Source organism: Gasterosteus aculeatus, chromosome X (genome assembly GCF_964276395.1).
Source record: "Gasterosteus aculeatus chromosome X, fGasAcu3.hap1.1, whole genome shotgun sequence".
Classification (NCBI taxonomy): domain Eukaryota; kingdom Metazoa; phylum Chordata; class Actinopteri; order Perciformes; family Gasterosteidae; genus Gasterosteus; species Gasterosteus aculeatus.
This window is the reverse complement of record NC_135698.1, coordinates 20849915-20867055: the sequence shown is the minus strand read 5'-3', so window position 1 is coordinate 20867055 and position 17141 is coordinate 20849915. Positions and strand designations below refer to the sequence as shown.

General features: G+C 45.4%; 1 protein-coding gene across 1 annotated transcript in view; it reads right to left on the bottom strand.

The window, feature by feature from the left end:
• Positions 1-17141, bottom strand: part of srpk2 (SRSF protein kinase 2) — a 44063-nt gene that overhangs the window by 14415 nt on the left and 12507 nt on the right. The window contains 1 exon segment of the mRNA XM_040161609.2: positions 662-813. Within this exon segment, the coding sequence (XP_040017543.2) occupies positions 662-813 (152 nt within the window).

The window sequence follows — 17141 nt, the reverse complement described above, 5'->3', positions numbered from 1 at the left end:
AAAAGACACAGTAAATGATTCAGCAACAACAAAAAATCCAGTAATTGTTTGTAATGCTTCAACCTGGAGTTGCATCTCACTGAGACATGAACATCCTCTTTGTTGTTGCTGCGATGACACTACCAGCTGGCAGAGACAGAAGTCTCGCTTGCCAGGGTTGTATTTGTTGTAGGTGTATTTTATTGAACACAAACTTGGTCAATTGAGTAATTTTCAAGTTAAAAAAAAGGCACGAACACAATAAAGTCAGCTGCTGCTGCTACAGCTCCAAACTGAATATATTATATATTCTCTTACTTTATCTTTTCTTAATGTTTTGAATACATTAGGGGCTTTTTTAAGAAGATGCAATCACACAGCAGTTCACACAATACTCTGGTTATTAATAGTAGTAGTCATTTGAATCACCTCTGGAATATGCATTGAGCGTGTCGTACATCCTTTTAGGTTGTTCATTCAATTCACATCGATTTCACTCCGTCCCCAAGGTTTCCTCCTTTATTCTCCTCATTCTAGGTTCTTTTTTGCCCGCTGTGTGTGGGGGGGGGGTCCTGTCCCGATGTGAGGGTTTCGGGACACAGGATGTCGCATGTGTACGGATTGTAAAGACCTCTGAGGTTATGGAAAATGAGCGACTGTGATTGGTTTGACGGTCTCTGACCTTTGCAGTAGTCCGTGGGGTCCTCCTGCTCCTCATCGTCGGAGCCCAGGATCTCCTCCTCCGGCTCCGGGGGCCCCGCCGGCTCGGGGGGAGGCGGAGGGGGCGGCGGGGGAGGAGGGGCACTCGCCGGGGCTTTCTGCTGGGTCTCAGGCCTGCGAACACAACGGCGGGATGAAGGTTAGCGTGTCTGGTTGCTCTTTTACAGGAAACAGAAACAGGCCGGAACAGGTTTTTACAAACATTTATTTGTTTTAAGGTGGTGCACAGTTTTTGTGTAAATGTGTGTATATAACAAGTCCCTGTCTCACAGGTGCGGTGCTGAATGAACTTGTTGCTTCTACAATCACTCCTGTCAGTGAAACCCACACATGTTGCACACATTTCCTGCATTCGCTGAAGTAAACCGTGACACTGACAAAAGAGCACAACACAGGAGGTCTCCACAGATAGTGTGATGTCATGGGTGGGTTGGTAATCAACGGAAGGTGCATCCCCTCCCGGTGGTTGCAGCAACCCATCAGGGTGGAGGAAAACTACAATTCCCATAGTCAGCAAGGCAGCCGGGCCAAAGGCTGCTGCCCAGCTGAGAAGGATGGATGATTGCCCTGAGAAGAGCAGAAAAGGAGAAGAGTCGAGAGACGAAAGGGAAGTGTTGCCGAGGAGGAAGGAGAATTAAAACAGAAGAGACTCATGTTGATTTATGTAGCGACGTCTTTTTGGTGGATTTAAGTTGACCTTTTTTGATGAATGCAAGACTAAGTTTCTGAATCATTGGTTGTCGTCTTTATTCTGTGCACACACGCCTAACCTCATGATCCCAACCTCTTGAGACATAACAATATATATATACAGTATATAAGACTTGCTCAGCCGTGGTTGATCTGCTAGGTCAGTCCTCTCCGTTACCAGCCTTGTTCCACTTCCCTTTCCTGGTCTAAAATGGAACTGAGCCCATGAGAGAGAAAACTTGAAATAGGCTGACTCTTTCTCCGAGCCCGGGTACTTTGTGGCCATTTATCCAGGTTGAGGCACAATGATTGATCAGGCAGGGGACTCAGGAAGCCGCCATAGAGGAACAGGCCTGTGAGCGTAACTGTTGGGTCAACCTGACCAAACCCGCTCTTCCAGGACACTGCAAAGCACAACGCTAGGTCACGTAACCTGGTAGTCCTACACAATTCCACGCATGTAATCCAGTTTTGTCTAATTAGCTCACTCTTCATTACTGTTTGTCCTTCAGAGCAGTGATACACAACGTGAAGGACGGGACACCCCAAAGGGTCACAAGCCCAATCGGAGTAGTTGATTCCCTCATCATGACCCAAATGAAATCTTAAGAAACCTTAAGAAAACTTGATGTTTCAAAGACTTAATTAAGAAAAAGAAGCTAGAAAAGCTCTCCCCTTTCAGCATCACCTCAGGATGCCGACAACAAGACCAAGAGCTAAATCAAGGAGGTAAAAAAATATAAACACACACGCTGGACACGCTGTCCACACGGCTTGTCACAGGCTCAGACACATGATGGAGCCTCTCGGTGCATTGCCATAGCAACTGCAGAGAGAGGAATGAGGGGAATAAAATCACAGATACAACGCAACATGGTGACAAGGCCAGGACACGCACACCCACACACACGCACACACACACAACCAGGCATTGGTTTCTTCTTCCAATGGAGAGCCAAAGGACGGCAGATAACTTGGCATTGAGATCTCATTGTTGTTTGACAACACACACACACACACACACACACACACACACACAACACACATGCAGTAGAGGGCATGTGTCCTTGCAGCAGGATGTTGCTTCGTTACCAAAGCAGTCACGTAGAGTGTCGTACATCACGTCTACGAGCCCAGCGCAGTTACAAGGCTCATCTTGCCATTGGCTGTACGAACACGTCGCCTCCCATAACTTCCTGGAGCGGAGCAGCAACAACATTAAGATAGCAAAGACTGAAAGACACAGGCGGAGGAAGGAAGGTGGCAGAAAAAAACAGGAAGGGAGAGATGAAGCAAATCAAGAGGATCAGGTCAGAGAGAATGAACAAATGTAACAACCCAAGAGACAAAAACATATATATAATATGCAGGTAGAATGATACTAGTAAGAGACATAAAATATACAGAGAAATATAGTACAGTATACAAAGAGGGAGCTATGAAATGCAGCAAGCAGCGAATAAAACAGGCAGCAGACATGAGAGAGAGGGGAAAACAGATGACAGCATGTTGCCTCCAGGAAGGGAAACATCCAAAACAAAGCGAGCTTCGCCTCTTACGTGGGTGTGTGTGTTAGCTTCATCGACCCACACAGACACAATGTTCATCACCGTAAATTAGTGGGAGAAACCGGTTGAGGCAGTCGTCATTCGTGCTGAGCAAGCCGAAAACACAACAAGTGCACCTTTGAATGCCAAAGCACAACAGTGAACTCGACCAGTGCTACAGAGGCCTTCACAATAGCATCTTTGTTTAGTTTCCTCCACAAGAACAGATGATCTGTGTAGGCCAAACCAGCACAACTAGTATTTTAAAGTAGTGAATGACTGAATTTCTAAAGTATGCATGGTTTAATGCTTTCTCTTCTGGCTAAAAGGAGCTAAATTATAGATGGATTGGTCCAAATTTACACACAATCAATGTGCTCCTCAACCCAAAAATGTACCTGGCCTAAATGCACAGTAGCTGCGTGGAGCCCTCACCATTTATAGAACTACAGTCAAAGATCAGCTACTGGAGAACACCATGCGATGGCATCACACCTTTGCTGACCCTGAGACAGACCTTCACTTTGTCCCCAAATACACACCTGGAAAGTCAGTATTGTCGCGGTGACAAAATCTGCTGAGAGACGGACAGAAAAAAATGCTTCCGGTTCAATTATTGATGTAGCCGCCGTCTCCAGGGCCGCGTTTCACCACCATCAGTCGCTCACAGAACCACCACGAGAGAAAAAGAAAGAAATCCCCGCGCCGCTGTCGCTGGTAAAGAAGCCACATTTACACACTCTGCCTGTGGCCCGGCACCGTAGAAGGTTCACAACAACTCCAAAAGGACCACTGTCATTTTGCCAAAACACTTTCCAAGTGCGGACTCAAGGTGGGACGAATTGAAACGCTGTGCTGTGGGCTCGAAGAGTGCACGTTTGTGAGCACCTCGCCTGCAGGCAGGGGGAGAGAAGCATGACCATCTCCAAGGTTAAAGTATTTCTGTGTTCTGAGCTTACAGAGGCTTTGTCCACTCTTGCAGTAACGCATGTTTAAAATAGGACACCACATTTATGTTTTCTTGCACATTTCAGTTCGTTTTTTTTAAGTACAACATTGGTGTTACACTGCCTTGAAAGTCAGCACCAGTCCGGTTGAGACCGGAGTCTCTCAGTCTAGAACCTTTTATACTGGGGAAGTAGATGGCTGCAGAATGTGACTTCCGTCCTTCAATATCCTGGCCAGTATTCTTATGCACCTTAACCCGAGTGGAAGCGTGTCGATGGATGTGAACACACACACGCCAGCCGTCCTTCCACTCTCACGCCCCGTAAAAGCATCTGTGGCTAAACTGACTGGAAAGGTGTGACGTGTTGAGCAGAATGTCAAGGCTCCACATTTCACACCCGAAAACCAGTTCTGTCAGCTGCAAAAGTTCATCACGGCTGCAGTGGAAATGTTTGTGGAGAGTATAGAAGCAGAACATTGGTGTCGGTGAAAAAGACCACACCACTGTGTTTAACTGAGCCTGTCAAGGTACAACTTCAAGATCTACCCTCAAAGCAAGCGCTCATTGTGCTTTGAATACACGGCCCACAGTTGTCAGACTGGAATGTCATCATGACAATGTTTAAAAAGGACAAGGCCGGCGATATTGTTTATTCATGTAAATGTAGACAAAACAACACTGTCAGCTTTCACTCCCAAGGTAACAATCTTTATAAAAAGGTCATCACGGTAGCGTACACACTTGATAAAACAGCTACAACCCTATAAGTAGTAAATGGTGTTTTTCTTAGTGAGTATCAAAACTTAAATTTAATAACTGCAAACTTATGAAATATTATTTCATTCATGCATAAAATAATAGAAAACCTATTTAACACTCCTTGCTTCTCTGCAATAATTTATCTAATCTTTTGTTTGTTTTTGTTGTTTGAAACAGTTCTTCCGTACTCAACAAGAAATGTCCCACGCACCCCTTTATGAGACATGAAAGCTGCCTCCTGATGCCCAATGCGAACACGTCTCCTGACAGAACAGTGACCGCTCAGGAGTTCAAACTTGATGACTCATCCTGAAACATGTCTCGTTATCACCAAGGTAACAGGTATTCCATAGCAACGAGGGCGCCGTCCTCCACTCTCAGTGTTACGGGCGTGGGTTTGAGACGGCGGTGTCCTTCAGCTCGGCGTAAACATTCCCACAGACCTTCCCTCTGATTGATGCCTCGTTAATCTTTCATCCTCTTCGTCTGTCGGACAGCTGACTCATTCCCTCCTCCAGAGAACGCGTCTGTGCGGGGAACTGAGATCCCACCTCTATTTTTGGGATGCAGCCGATCTTTGACTGCATGCTAGACTGCCCCCCCGTGACCTCCATCTGCCCGTTATGGCTCAGCAGGATCCTGTTTCCCGCCATTAGTCATCATTTCAATACATTATTGCGATGTGCAATGTAACACAGTAAACATTGCGAATGGGGAAAAACCGGCTCCTGCTTCATTGAGTCTGTGAACTTGAAGAGGACTTTCCTCAGCTCACACGCTGGATCAACAAGGCAAGAGGCCCAGACGGCATCAGCCGCAGTGTATCAAATGGACTGGCAGCAGAACCAGCGATATTATCTTTTTAATTCCATGCATGCCACACCGACATTACGCACACACTTGTGTTATGCTAGGAGCAGCCAATGTAGCCGCTGGCCTAAAAAGGAGATCAGGAGTGGGTCAGAGATCTGATGACCTTACCTCTTTGTAAATCAACACCCAATGTTTTTGAACTTTTCAGTCACTCGTGCAAAAAACAGTTAGAATAGCTTCCAACCACTTTAAAGTTCTCCAGAAGATAATCGCAGCATCCATAATATCCAGATGGCAGCAAACAAGGATTTTCTGTGGATATGGTGGAGTAATGCCAGCCTGAGCAGAGAATGGTGTCGCTCTCCCTCAGCGTTTTAATCCCAGCTCCTCTGTGCTTTGTGGACTTTAGTGCATGTGAGCGTGCCACGGGCCAGCCAACAGCCGCTTCTCTGCACTGCGCCAATATGGCTGTTACAGTTGATAACGCCGCGCCGAGGCGCGTGGAGGCAATAGATACGCTTTCAGCGCTTTTAGCAGCTTTAAAACATTACCTGTAATCCTGAGTCTTTCCAGCACATTGAATAGGATTTTTTGTAAATAAAAAAAAGACATTTGAGTTGTGTTTACCTGATAGGTTGCAAAGAACATTTCCTTCCCTGAAGTGACTTTTGCAATTTCAATTACATGTTAATAATGTTTTAAGACTCCCTCCAGAATGGCCTATGGGATCATGCCTCTCCAGCGCTTCAAAACCATCCAGCCCATCACGCTTGGCAAGAAGCTTGAAGGTACGCCACAAAACGGGTGGCAATGTTGGACTGGAATGTTGTGCACTGGAAGTTTAGCATGTGTTGTGGGATTGTCCTGCGGGTCCTAAATTACTGGATGTAGTGAAATGCAAAGGAGTATAGAGGCCGAATACAAGATTAATCAAACATTGTGAAAATATTTAATTGCAATTATAGCAGGACCACAGACAGAGCTAGAGATTGATTTTTTGACTAGTGCTACCATCAAGGAGAAGGCAGTAGAGAAATGCAATCTCATCGGTTCCTCAGAGTGAAGATCAATAGAAAAGTATGAACATGATTAGATAAGCAAATAACACTCCTTATATATATATATATATATATATATATATATATATATATATATATATATATATATATAGCACAACATTTGAGTAGAGCCTCCGTTTTGTTTCTATGTGGTAGTTATTCTCATGTTGAGATCAGGATTGCCTGTTTGCCTGTTCCCTGAGCTAATGTAACGATTGAATTTCCTCTCAGGGATCAATAACATAGCTACATAACTAAGGCACTCTAGCTAGCGAGACAAAATTGCAAACTTTCAGTTTCATCAACAGCCATGAATTCTGCAAAGATGTTGTTTCACAAGACAATCACCTGGTTCCTCCCACACATCACTCTATGTCTCTGGATAAGCATCAGCTCATTGACTAAAATCATAAATGTAATCCAGAATTTAGTCACAGCCGTAGAATGGCGTTGCAGTGTGTAATGCAGCTGGCCATGACTAAGCTAAACGCTGTAGCAACACAGCGGCAGCATTCAGGCCACACAGATCTATAGCGGCTGAATCCACCTCGGCCTGTGTGGCCCACAGGCCGCCGACAGACACAAGACTCTGCAGTGGATATATAATGCATAACATACACGTCTACACAGGGGGGCCAGGGCAAACATGTTAAGCGCCTTGAAAAAGCTTGCAATGAAAAAAGTTGACTTGGATTTAATTTTGAATTATTTTCTCTCGTTCATGGCTGGTGGGAGGGAGGATGTGCGCATGTGAACACAAAACACACACACGTAACGCCTTGAGGCGATGGAAGTCAAGTGACATAACTGCAGACCGAGTGGGACAAGCACATTTCCATCTCTCAAAACACAAAGACAGACCTCCACATCCCCAAAACACACAAAAACATACCAGGCACACCGAGGAAGTATAGTATACAAGTTTTTCTGTGTGTGTCAGTCGCAATCTCTGGGGTGGACGGCTCGTTGTGCTCAGCATTCAGACATCCAACGACACTTCTTGTACACAGAGCTGCCGGGTATCTACTGGATCTTTAGTTGTGTGCTGCACTCTATCTGGGCCACGAAGCACAGGTGCAGAACACATCATACGAGAGCGCAGAGAAGAGAAGACGTGTTTATGGATTTCCTGTGTGTGCCTACAGTAGCTGGCATTAGCATTTTACATACGAGAGCATGGATCTTGCTGCGACTGAGTGTGGGCGGACGTAACCTCCGTAATACCGGCTGGCTGGCTGACGTCACTGGAATGTATAAATACCGAACGCAGTGAATGGCTGCTCTATATTGAATGGACTCAGAGATTCCGCCAACACAAAGTAGAAGGACCAGAACCCTGCATGAAGGGATGGTTTGGATGCTTCAAGTGGGGTTGTCCCTTTACAAACACTGAAGCAAAAGAATATACTGCAATGCACGGGGGCATTAAAATGACACTAGATTAAGCAGATTTTCATTTCACCTTAACATGGCATTCATTTAAGAGAAGGCTGAATTAAACTGTTTTTCTCTAAACCAATGCAAATATCACAAAGAAGACAAGACTAATAGCAATAATAGCTAATAGCATTAGCTGAGCAAAAATGAATCTGAGTCTTAATAAATAACTATATATTAACTATGCTCCATAAACGGCTCGCGGTAATTAAAATCCCGTAAATTGCCCTGTTGCCCTTTTTTACAGAAAATATATTTTAACATTCCCATTACAAGCAACATGGAAAAATCATAGTTGCTGGTTTCAAACTGTTTTTATGAGCACTGCTCAACACTCCCAAGGGGCCTCATCGCTAGCAAAGGTGGCGATAATCCAAATGAAAAGTAACATCACGTTATTAGCTTTCGGAAGCAGCCTCTAGATCATTAATCACTGCCAATCAAAGACGAGGTCACCATTAATGAGATCCATATATACTGTGTGTGTAATGCTGGGCATCAGCACTACAATAAGATGCAATATGAACCCGTCAGTCAGAGGAAAAAAGCTCTTTTCACGTCTTCATGTGGATTCACTTTTTTGTTTTCCATGCAAGCGTCTAAAACCACATTCACATCTACAAAGGACCTTCCTACTGAGGACCAACATCAAGCTGTATGGCGTTTAGATTGCTGTTCTAATGTGTTTCAGGTAAGTTGTCTCTGAAATGGGTCTCTTAGAACATTCAAAGCCTAATCACCTTCATCAGCTGCAGGAATGCAAATAGAAAACTATACTCAAAAGTAACTTGTGACAGCAATGCAAAAAGCTAAATAAGAAAAAGCATTAACATTCATGAAGAGTGGTTGAACTCTTTATGACCCCATTTTTCCGAGACATATCCTGCACCACTGAAAAGTTGACTCTGCTTTTGCTTTTATAACATTTTAGGACTGCAGCTATTAGCAGGATTTTCTTGTTTAATCAATTTGTCGATTAAATGTACAAAAATAGTGAAAAAACAGTATTCCTTCAAATGTTAGTTTTTGTCCAACAAACAACACAAAACCCAATATTATTATTTGTAATGCAACACATCCCTCTTGCTTAAAACAAGAAGACACACCCCGCCTTGGACCCCGACAGTCCAGCCCTCCTTTCACACTTTATCGCCCTTTTCCCCTTCTACCTGTTCCGGAGGGCCCTGTGGCGCAGGCGAAGTGCGCACAAAGCCAGGCCCCATTTCTTCTTCGTGGTCAGACATGAGCTTAACTCCATAGGCTGGGAAATACGGGTGGACGCAGGGACAAGAGGACAGCGCGCAGAAGCTCCCGCTCTCGGCTGTAGACTCTCGGGTACAACAGAGGAGGGACGAGACCAACGCCGCCTTGAATTCCAGCTGAAGTCACATGGGGCTCTGACACCCACCTGCGAAGGATTCTTCTTCAGTGGCCCGTTTAGAGTGAGCCAGTATAAAAAGGCACTAACGCACACACACGCGCTGTAACATTGGCTCGCACTAATCTATTCACACACAGGCAGACGCACACACAGCACCCCACTCACAGGTCTGCCCCCGCACGACAGTCGTTACTTAAAATACTCTGAACAGACATGCAGTGTCAATTAAACTACCAGACGCAGATTTTATAATATGATCTGAATGTCAGCTCATTAAAATACCACTGTGTCTGGAGTATGAGCTTTGAATATTGCGACTAGGGCGGAGTTGAAAAGGTTGCTCTTAGTTCCAAGGCGACCTGCAGAAAGATCAGCGAAGCCATTTGCAAAGCGCGTTGTGAAAAGTGGCGCTGATTAGAAATAATTACCCGGAGGGTTGTCCCAGTACCAGCCAGCTTTGCCTAAGCCGCTACGCAATCAGTTTGTCTGACTACTTCAGCTTCCACCAACAAACATGAACCTACAAGTAACCTGAGAAATAATCTAGAAGAAGGACTCTTTAGGAGACCACCTAACGCCTCTTTCACACTGAACTAACAGCAGCAAACTTGAAGCTTGAACTCCCCAGTAAAATGACAAAGAACGAATTAGTAAGGAGCATCATTGTATCCTGATCTGACAATCCACTAAAGTGACGAATCATTCCAGCCCTGTCGCTATACTGTGACATTGTATGTTCATATTTAAGACACACAGGAACACACAGTTTCATTTTCTCTCATATTAGCATAGCTGTGCAACACCTGCAATGTGCCTACATGTTCTTCTCTTTCTCCAGATAACGTGTTGGACTACTACGCACATCACGATTGCCCCATTCACCCTCGTCTGTGTGAGCCTGCGGCAACAGGGACACGCACGCACGCACGCACGCGCGCACGCACGCGCGCACGCACGAGCGGCGTATCGGACACTTTAAAGCAGGGGTGTCAAACATACGGCCCCCTGGGGGGTCCGGTGCGGCCCGTCGGATGACTTTGCTAAGTGTAAAAATGACAGGAAGACATAAATTGCATTTCCATAAAAGTAGCTGCTATTGCTAAAAAGTCCACTGGGGGTCTTTGAACCTGAAAAGAGCAAGAGGCGCCCCCCCTCCGTCAACCGGACCATCGCGTTTCCGCCAATCACGCTGCCCGCGTGACCTCGATGTGGACAGTATGTGGCCCCCTACCTAAGATGAATTTGACACCCCTACTTTACGGGTTTTAACACTAGATGTCTGGGTGTGTGCCCTGCGCATGCAGTTGACATGTTGACAATCTGGAATTGTTTCAACGACCCGTGGCTCAAGAAACCCCCACCAACCCCCACTTGGGGCCCCCATGACCGGGCTGCAGGAAGAGACAACAGCAGACAACAGCTGAACAGTGTTCTCAGACACAACAGACCAATATTGTTCCCAGTTATGCAGCAGATGAGTGACTCAGTCATACGGACGGGGCAGGAGGCGTGGATGAGGGGCTATGTGAGCAGGCATGGACACGTGTACGAGTGTGTGTGTGTGTGGGACTGTGGCAGGAGACAAAACAAGTGGTCATTTCTTCACACACATGTGTATGCAAAGCTGCAGCGACACACACACACACACACACACGAAAACAGGCCATCATCATACCATTGCTTGAATGCTGCAGCTTCGATAGAGATTAGTCCCCCAGTGACCTAGCGTTACCCGACACACTGCGCAAGTCTGCAGAGAGCCATCGATCTTCTCCCTACGTCTTCCCTCACTTTGCCTCCCTGCTTTTTAATCTTTCGTCTGTCCCAGGCTCCGCAGCCGTCTCCACCAGCTCTCTCCAGAGGTTTTCCGTTTCCTTTCCTGTTCTCTGCTCTGTGAGGCTCAATCTTGGTCTTTCAAGCCGGCATTCTTCCTCGTGGCTTCTTAATCTTGTTTTCTCAGCCACCATAGGCGGACTTTCTTCTTTGGCTAACCTCCTCCCCATGCATGTTCTTCTGCACGTCTCCTTTCAAAGAGACAAAAAAATTTAAATGTCCTTCCTTTTATTCCCTCTCCTCCTTCAAATTCCACCATTTCCATGCTTCTGCAAATTGTAACTTACTCAGTGCCGTAGCAGTAAAGTGGTCTGAAAGACTAACATGCTGACGGCGGATAGCTGTAAAATAGAGGGAGCACGCTTACTGCAGCTAAAGGCATAACATGGTGAGATACAGGAACTAAAAGAAGAATGTTTTTCCTTTAACAAGCAATCAGTTCAACAAGGTTGCATAATAAAGTCTATTATTTGCATTGTGGAAATAGTTTCTTAAAAACAATGATGGTGCACAGTTTAACAACATACTAGCAAGGAAAATAAAGGGGAGGGAAAGTGAGATGGGATATATAACCAAATAGTCACTGATAGAAATTCTACAGCAACAGTGAATGAACATGAAAAGAAAAGTACTGCATTTTTGGTTCCAGAGACTTAAAACGCCCGAATGGAAGACACACCAGAAGTATGGACGTTCAAAACTAGAGGAGAAAAGAATAAAGACAGAATGAGAGGCAGATAGTGAGATAAAAGAGTTAGCGGTTGTTCATGATCAGAGCAGCAAAGGAAAGAATGGAATGCTGTACGTGTAAACATAATAAGTCAACGGGGGACTGAGAGCACTGGACACAAACACACACGTCTGAAGCTTTAGAAAACCAAACCCGACAAAGTAAGAAAGCACTCCTGCTGGTTGTCATGTGGATCCAATTGCAAAATGAATACATTTGAAACAAAATACAAGTTTGAGCGTTAATCTGCTCAAAGTGGAATGCGGTGCTGTGTGGGAAGTGGTCCAAGTGTGCTGGTACAATTAAGATCAACACAAAACAAAGATCAGTTAATATCACAGGGAAAGTTGCGCAAACTCTGACAAAAAAGAAAATAGAAGAATGCAAAAACAAATGTTGTGCTGGTGATTGTTTTGTAACAACATCATCACGAGATCAGTTGCCATTGAGCCGGTTAGCATTTAGCTCGAAGCATCACCCTGCAATGTAATCATTTTCTTTTTTGCCACAAAGGCCTGATCTTTGACCCTACGCTATACTCACTGACTCCACAACCCTCCCAAAACACGCTGGCGCTAGATCGGGAGCCTGGGTTCGGATGACATGACCCGGTCCTCAGGGGTATCGCCGTGGCGATTGGGTATGACACACTACTGGTGAGGTGTCTTGTTCCTGCCTGCTGGCTGCTCGAGTCACTGATTCTTATTACTGATTAAACACATTTTTGTTGAGCAGGGTGGAAATTCTCAGACTTTCTATGTGGGAACGTAGCAACAAAACTTTGTGGTATGCTGTCAGGTTAGACCTATTTAGGAGGCCTGTATGCACCAATGCTAAAGAACTAAAAGGCCTCGGAGGGATGGAAGAGAAGTCACGCCTGAAGACGTCTCCTTCTCCACCTGCCCCAAATGGAAATGGAAATCAAAATGGAGATGGGAATCCAAATAAAAATAAGGTCATCATCTGCTTCTCTTCAGACGTAAGAGGGGGGCTGGTGGGAATAATGGAGGCTAGGAAGCCCGACAGGCAGGGCAAGCCGGCTTATTTGTTAGCTGGCTTCCTGTCACGCTCCATTAGCTGTTGTCATGTCGCTGCATGGCTGGAGCTGCTCATGTCTGCGTGCGTGTTTGTGTTTATGTGCCCTGTGTGTGTCTAATAGCGATGGGCGTCGGACCAGAGAAGATGGTGGAGGCCATGTAGGCCAGTCCAAGCCACGTGGAATGTGATGGCTGCCGTCCCACGACCTTCCAGTGCTGGATGTGATGTTGTCTGCTGCATCGGCCCGGCTTACTGACCGACTGGACACATTCCAACACATCAAACAGCATCCTCTGCTGCGCCTCTGCCTGCCATCTCCGGTTTCTAGCTTCTCGAACTGAAATAGGCCTGCAACTAACACAGATTTAAAATCAGCTATTTATTGGAGTCCATATATGAAAGAAAAAAGGTTCATCACAGTTGCCAGAGGTCAAAACAACTAGTTTGAAATTGTTGCTGACCAACAGTCCAACATTTTAAGAATATCAGAAGGAAACAAATCTGAACATTTGACAAGATGAAACAAGTTGGCTTTTGTGTTCTGGGTGGTTGATCTGACAAAAAGAATCACTGTGGGCTCTTGAAACTTAGTCGAATGAATTATTAATAAACATAATAGTTTGTTGTTGCCTTATTTAGTGTCATAGAGCTGTTGCTCGTACTTGAGGGGGAATAAAAGAGAGGTTGGAAGGAGGATGCAATGAAGCGTTTGGATGCATCCTGTAACTAGTGTTTCAGCCGGTGTCAAGTAGATGAAAGAAGAGATGAGATGGAAATGTTTAGGTAGAGTCGGAAATGGAAGGTTTGTGTGTATGTGTGTTTGTGTCCTCCAAGTATCTAAAATCTTTTTATATGTATGTATGGATCTATTTAGTTTTGTAAGGTGTGAGACATCTCTTCCCCTGTTCTTTGTCCCACTCTTCTTCCTTTTTGGTGTTCGTGAAAGGTTTCAGGAAACATTGCACTTACAGGGTGCAGAATAACTAGGCTTGAATCATGCATGTGGACTACATGCTAACTTCTGATGGTCATCCAGCCTGTCCGCTTTTATCGGCCACATGCAGTTTGAAGTGGACCTGACATTTTGGCGCGTAAGCGCTACGTGTAGCTCAACGCGCAGACCCCAGAATACACAGCAACAGAAACCATCACCATCAAAGACGGTGAGGTTTTTCCGCCACCTCTAAGCACTCCTTCCTCTCTTCGGCTGCAAGAGCTGCGAGCCAGCTTTGCCACAAATCCGGTAAACTCATGACTTTTGGGTGTTTATTTGTCAAACTTTTGTTTAATCCTTAAACAAAGTCCCTTCAGAAGGGATGTAAGTCCTCCTCCAAGACGGCGATGCTTATGACCTCAACATAAAGAAGCTTTAGGCCGCTCCCACTCAACAAGTACTGTATGTCAAAGCAAGTATATATCCTCACACACACACACACCCACACACACACACACACACACACCCCCCACTGTCGTCCTCCATCCATTCCCATCTCCGCCATGCCTCGAGTGCCAAGTTACACAACAGGGATCGTCTTCCTAATGCGAGTGCTCCAAGAGAAATTTGTCACAGGGTCGCCTTTTGCTCTTTTCAGGCTCAAGCATCCGCCCATTACGTTTAAAACACAAAAGTTATCCATTTCTCGTAGAGAGAAGAATTGTCTTGATAGGTCCCAGAACCAAGCCAAAGCCAAATCTAGATTTACATATAAACCACAATAAATAGGTCCAACTCTGTAATGTGTAAAATCTTTCTGCAATGAATGAATCTAATGACCTTAACATGTATTACGAGAGCAATTTATCACTATATATATATGTAAACGATGACGACAACAACCATCAGTTGTATTCTATTTACCTTGATTAAAAACAGAAAAAAAGCAAATCTGAAATGAGAAGTATTTAGTACACTTTATTTGTGATTGATCAATAATAACTGTGAATTAATTTGTTTAACATTGATTTACTGCTTCATTAATGAACAAATGAATTCAGCAGCATTCTGTACATCACTCTTGACAAACACTGCCATAAGTTTACATTGGCGGTGGAATACAACAGTGTACTTGCATCTTTAGAAGTTTGATCTTTCTGACATTTCCTTTGCCATATCAATCTCTTGTGAGCAGCCAACCAATGCTAATTATTAACCCTCAATTATGCACTTGTTTATTCAAAGCAAGATCTGCTGTGTCTAGTATCTGCAGCTATCCATGTATTACCCCCAAAGATCAACATCCTGTCTGATCCTTGGCGAACACTTCAGCTTGCGGCATTGAAACGCGGCTCTGACCGCGGCCCATTCCAATCCTTCCCAAACTTCAGAACGGATATCGCCATCACGCTTGTAGGAAATGCTCCAGAGAGAGAAGATGGAAATAAAAAAATGTGTGCCGAGCTATTCTCAAAGTGACATGCGTTGTTGCTGTTGGCACATAAAACAGCAGTTTGTGTACGAGTGTAGCGCTTTGTTGCTACTTGCCACGCAACAAGGGGCCGCTGTGTTGTTCTTAGTTACAGTCAGACGGCTGTGACCCAAACGACAGTCGAGTCGGGGACAAACTAGCCGAACACATGGACAGTGTGTAAGAACATACACGTATAAATAGAAATAGCATTTCCCTCTATCCATTCACTCTATATCTGTATCCCCCTTCCTGCTCCTTAAATATGAACCTCACCCTTCATGTCCAACTGCCCATTTAACAATGCCAGATTTGGTTCGTGCCCGTTTACCTCTGCCTCTCCGCGCCCACTGTGCTGGATTTGAGTGTTCCAGTCTGGGGCCTGGCGCTAACGTTGTGTGGAAGGCAGCGGCTCGGCCTGATCGTACTTGGCATAGCATCCATGACTACCTGAGTCATCCAGTCTGCCTGCTCCTCGCCCTCCAGCACCTGTCAAATCGAGCGCTTTCCGCGTTTGCACACCGAAAGAGGAATGTGGGCATGGCCTGATTAAATCTCAATGGATATGGCTTCTAGTGCTGGCAGATGAGAGGTCTGGACACACATCACGACTTTGGCCGATTCCCACTTGGATTCACCAATCAAAACGGAGTCGGAAACGAACTAACAGAAACATTACACTCCTAGCATTAGAAGGGGTGGCTTCTGGGCTGTGGATACATGTGCTTGACATGTATTGTGAAATGAACTGTCTCTAGACCATTTATAACGATGCTGATGTGTGTGTGTGTGTGTGTGTGTGTGTGTGTGTGTGTCTTTGTTCTGTATGTATTTTCATTTAGCTACAAACTATGCCATGTGAGCATCGATGCCTTCTGACTTTGCAATTAATCCTCACCAACGTTTCCCAATGGAAATCTACAAATGCAGCTGATCAAAATATGACACGACTGCTCGTGGGGGTTGCATAGAAGCCTTGTGGCGCCCAGAGGCACCGTGGTTCAATGATGCCGCACGCTGAGGTGCTTCATGTGGCGAGCTGTTGTCTTGCATCGCTGCTGAAATGCTTTACGGCTGCTGCTGCTGCTGCTGGCTAGTGTTGACTTTTCTTGACTCAAATGAAGAGACAGTATGTGAGTGTGTGTGTGTGTGTGTTATTGTTATTGATGCCACAGATGTTGCAAGTGTGTATCCGAGAAGAAGCGTGTGAACGATTTGCTATTAATAGCTGGAGTGTAAGCGTGCATAATGCACATGTATGTAGGGATGCCATGATTACGGCACCATGCAACAATGAACTACTGTACAATCAGACTGAAGAAAGCAGCCAAGGATACACAGACTGTGACGGAAACAGAGAGAGAGAGGACACAAAACATGGAGGCACTGAGAGGGTGGAGGGGTGGGGGGGTGGCGGCGCGGAAGAATGCTAAATAACAGATAGAAAGAGAGACAAGCACGCAAATGATAGATAAGGAGGAGGTGTTACCTTTCGGGGGACGAGGATTTCTCCGAGTTCACGGACATGAGCGGTGCCTGTTAGCCGCTCGCTGGCCCAGGGACCACAGGAGACAGCGGAATAGAACAGAAAGGTGCTTTCTCTCTTCTCACCCTATCTGTCTCTTTGCTGTGTGTCTGGGTATAGGAGAGGAGAGGGTAACTGCCTCCCCTCTGCCTCCTCCTCCTCCTCTTTTACCTCCTTTCTTCTCCTCTGAGCAGAGGAGAAGAGAGGATGGAGGACAAGGCTCCGTGGAAGGGTAAAAAGAGCAGCGACTGGCTTAAAGATTGTGCAGTCTGTCTAC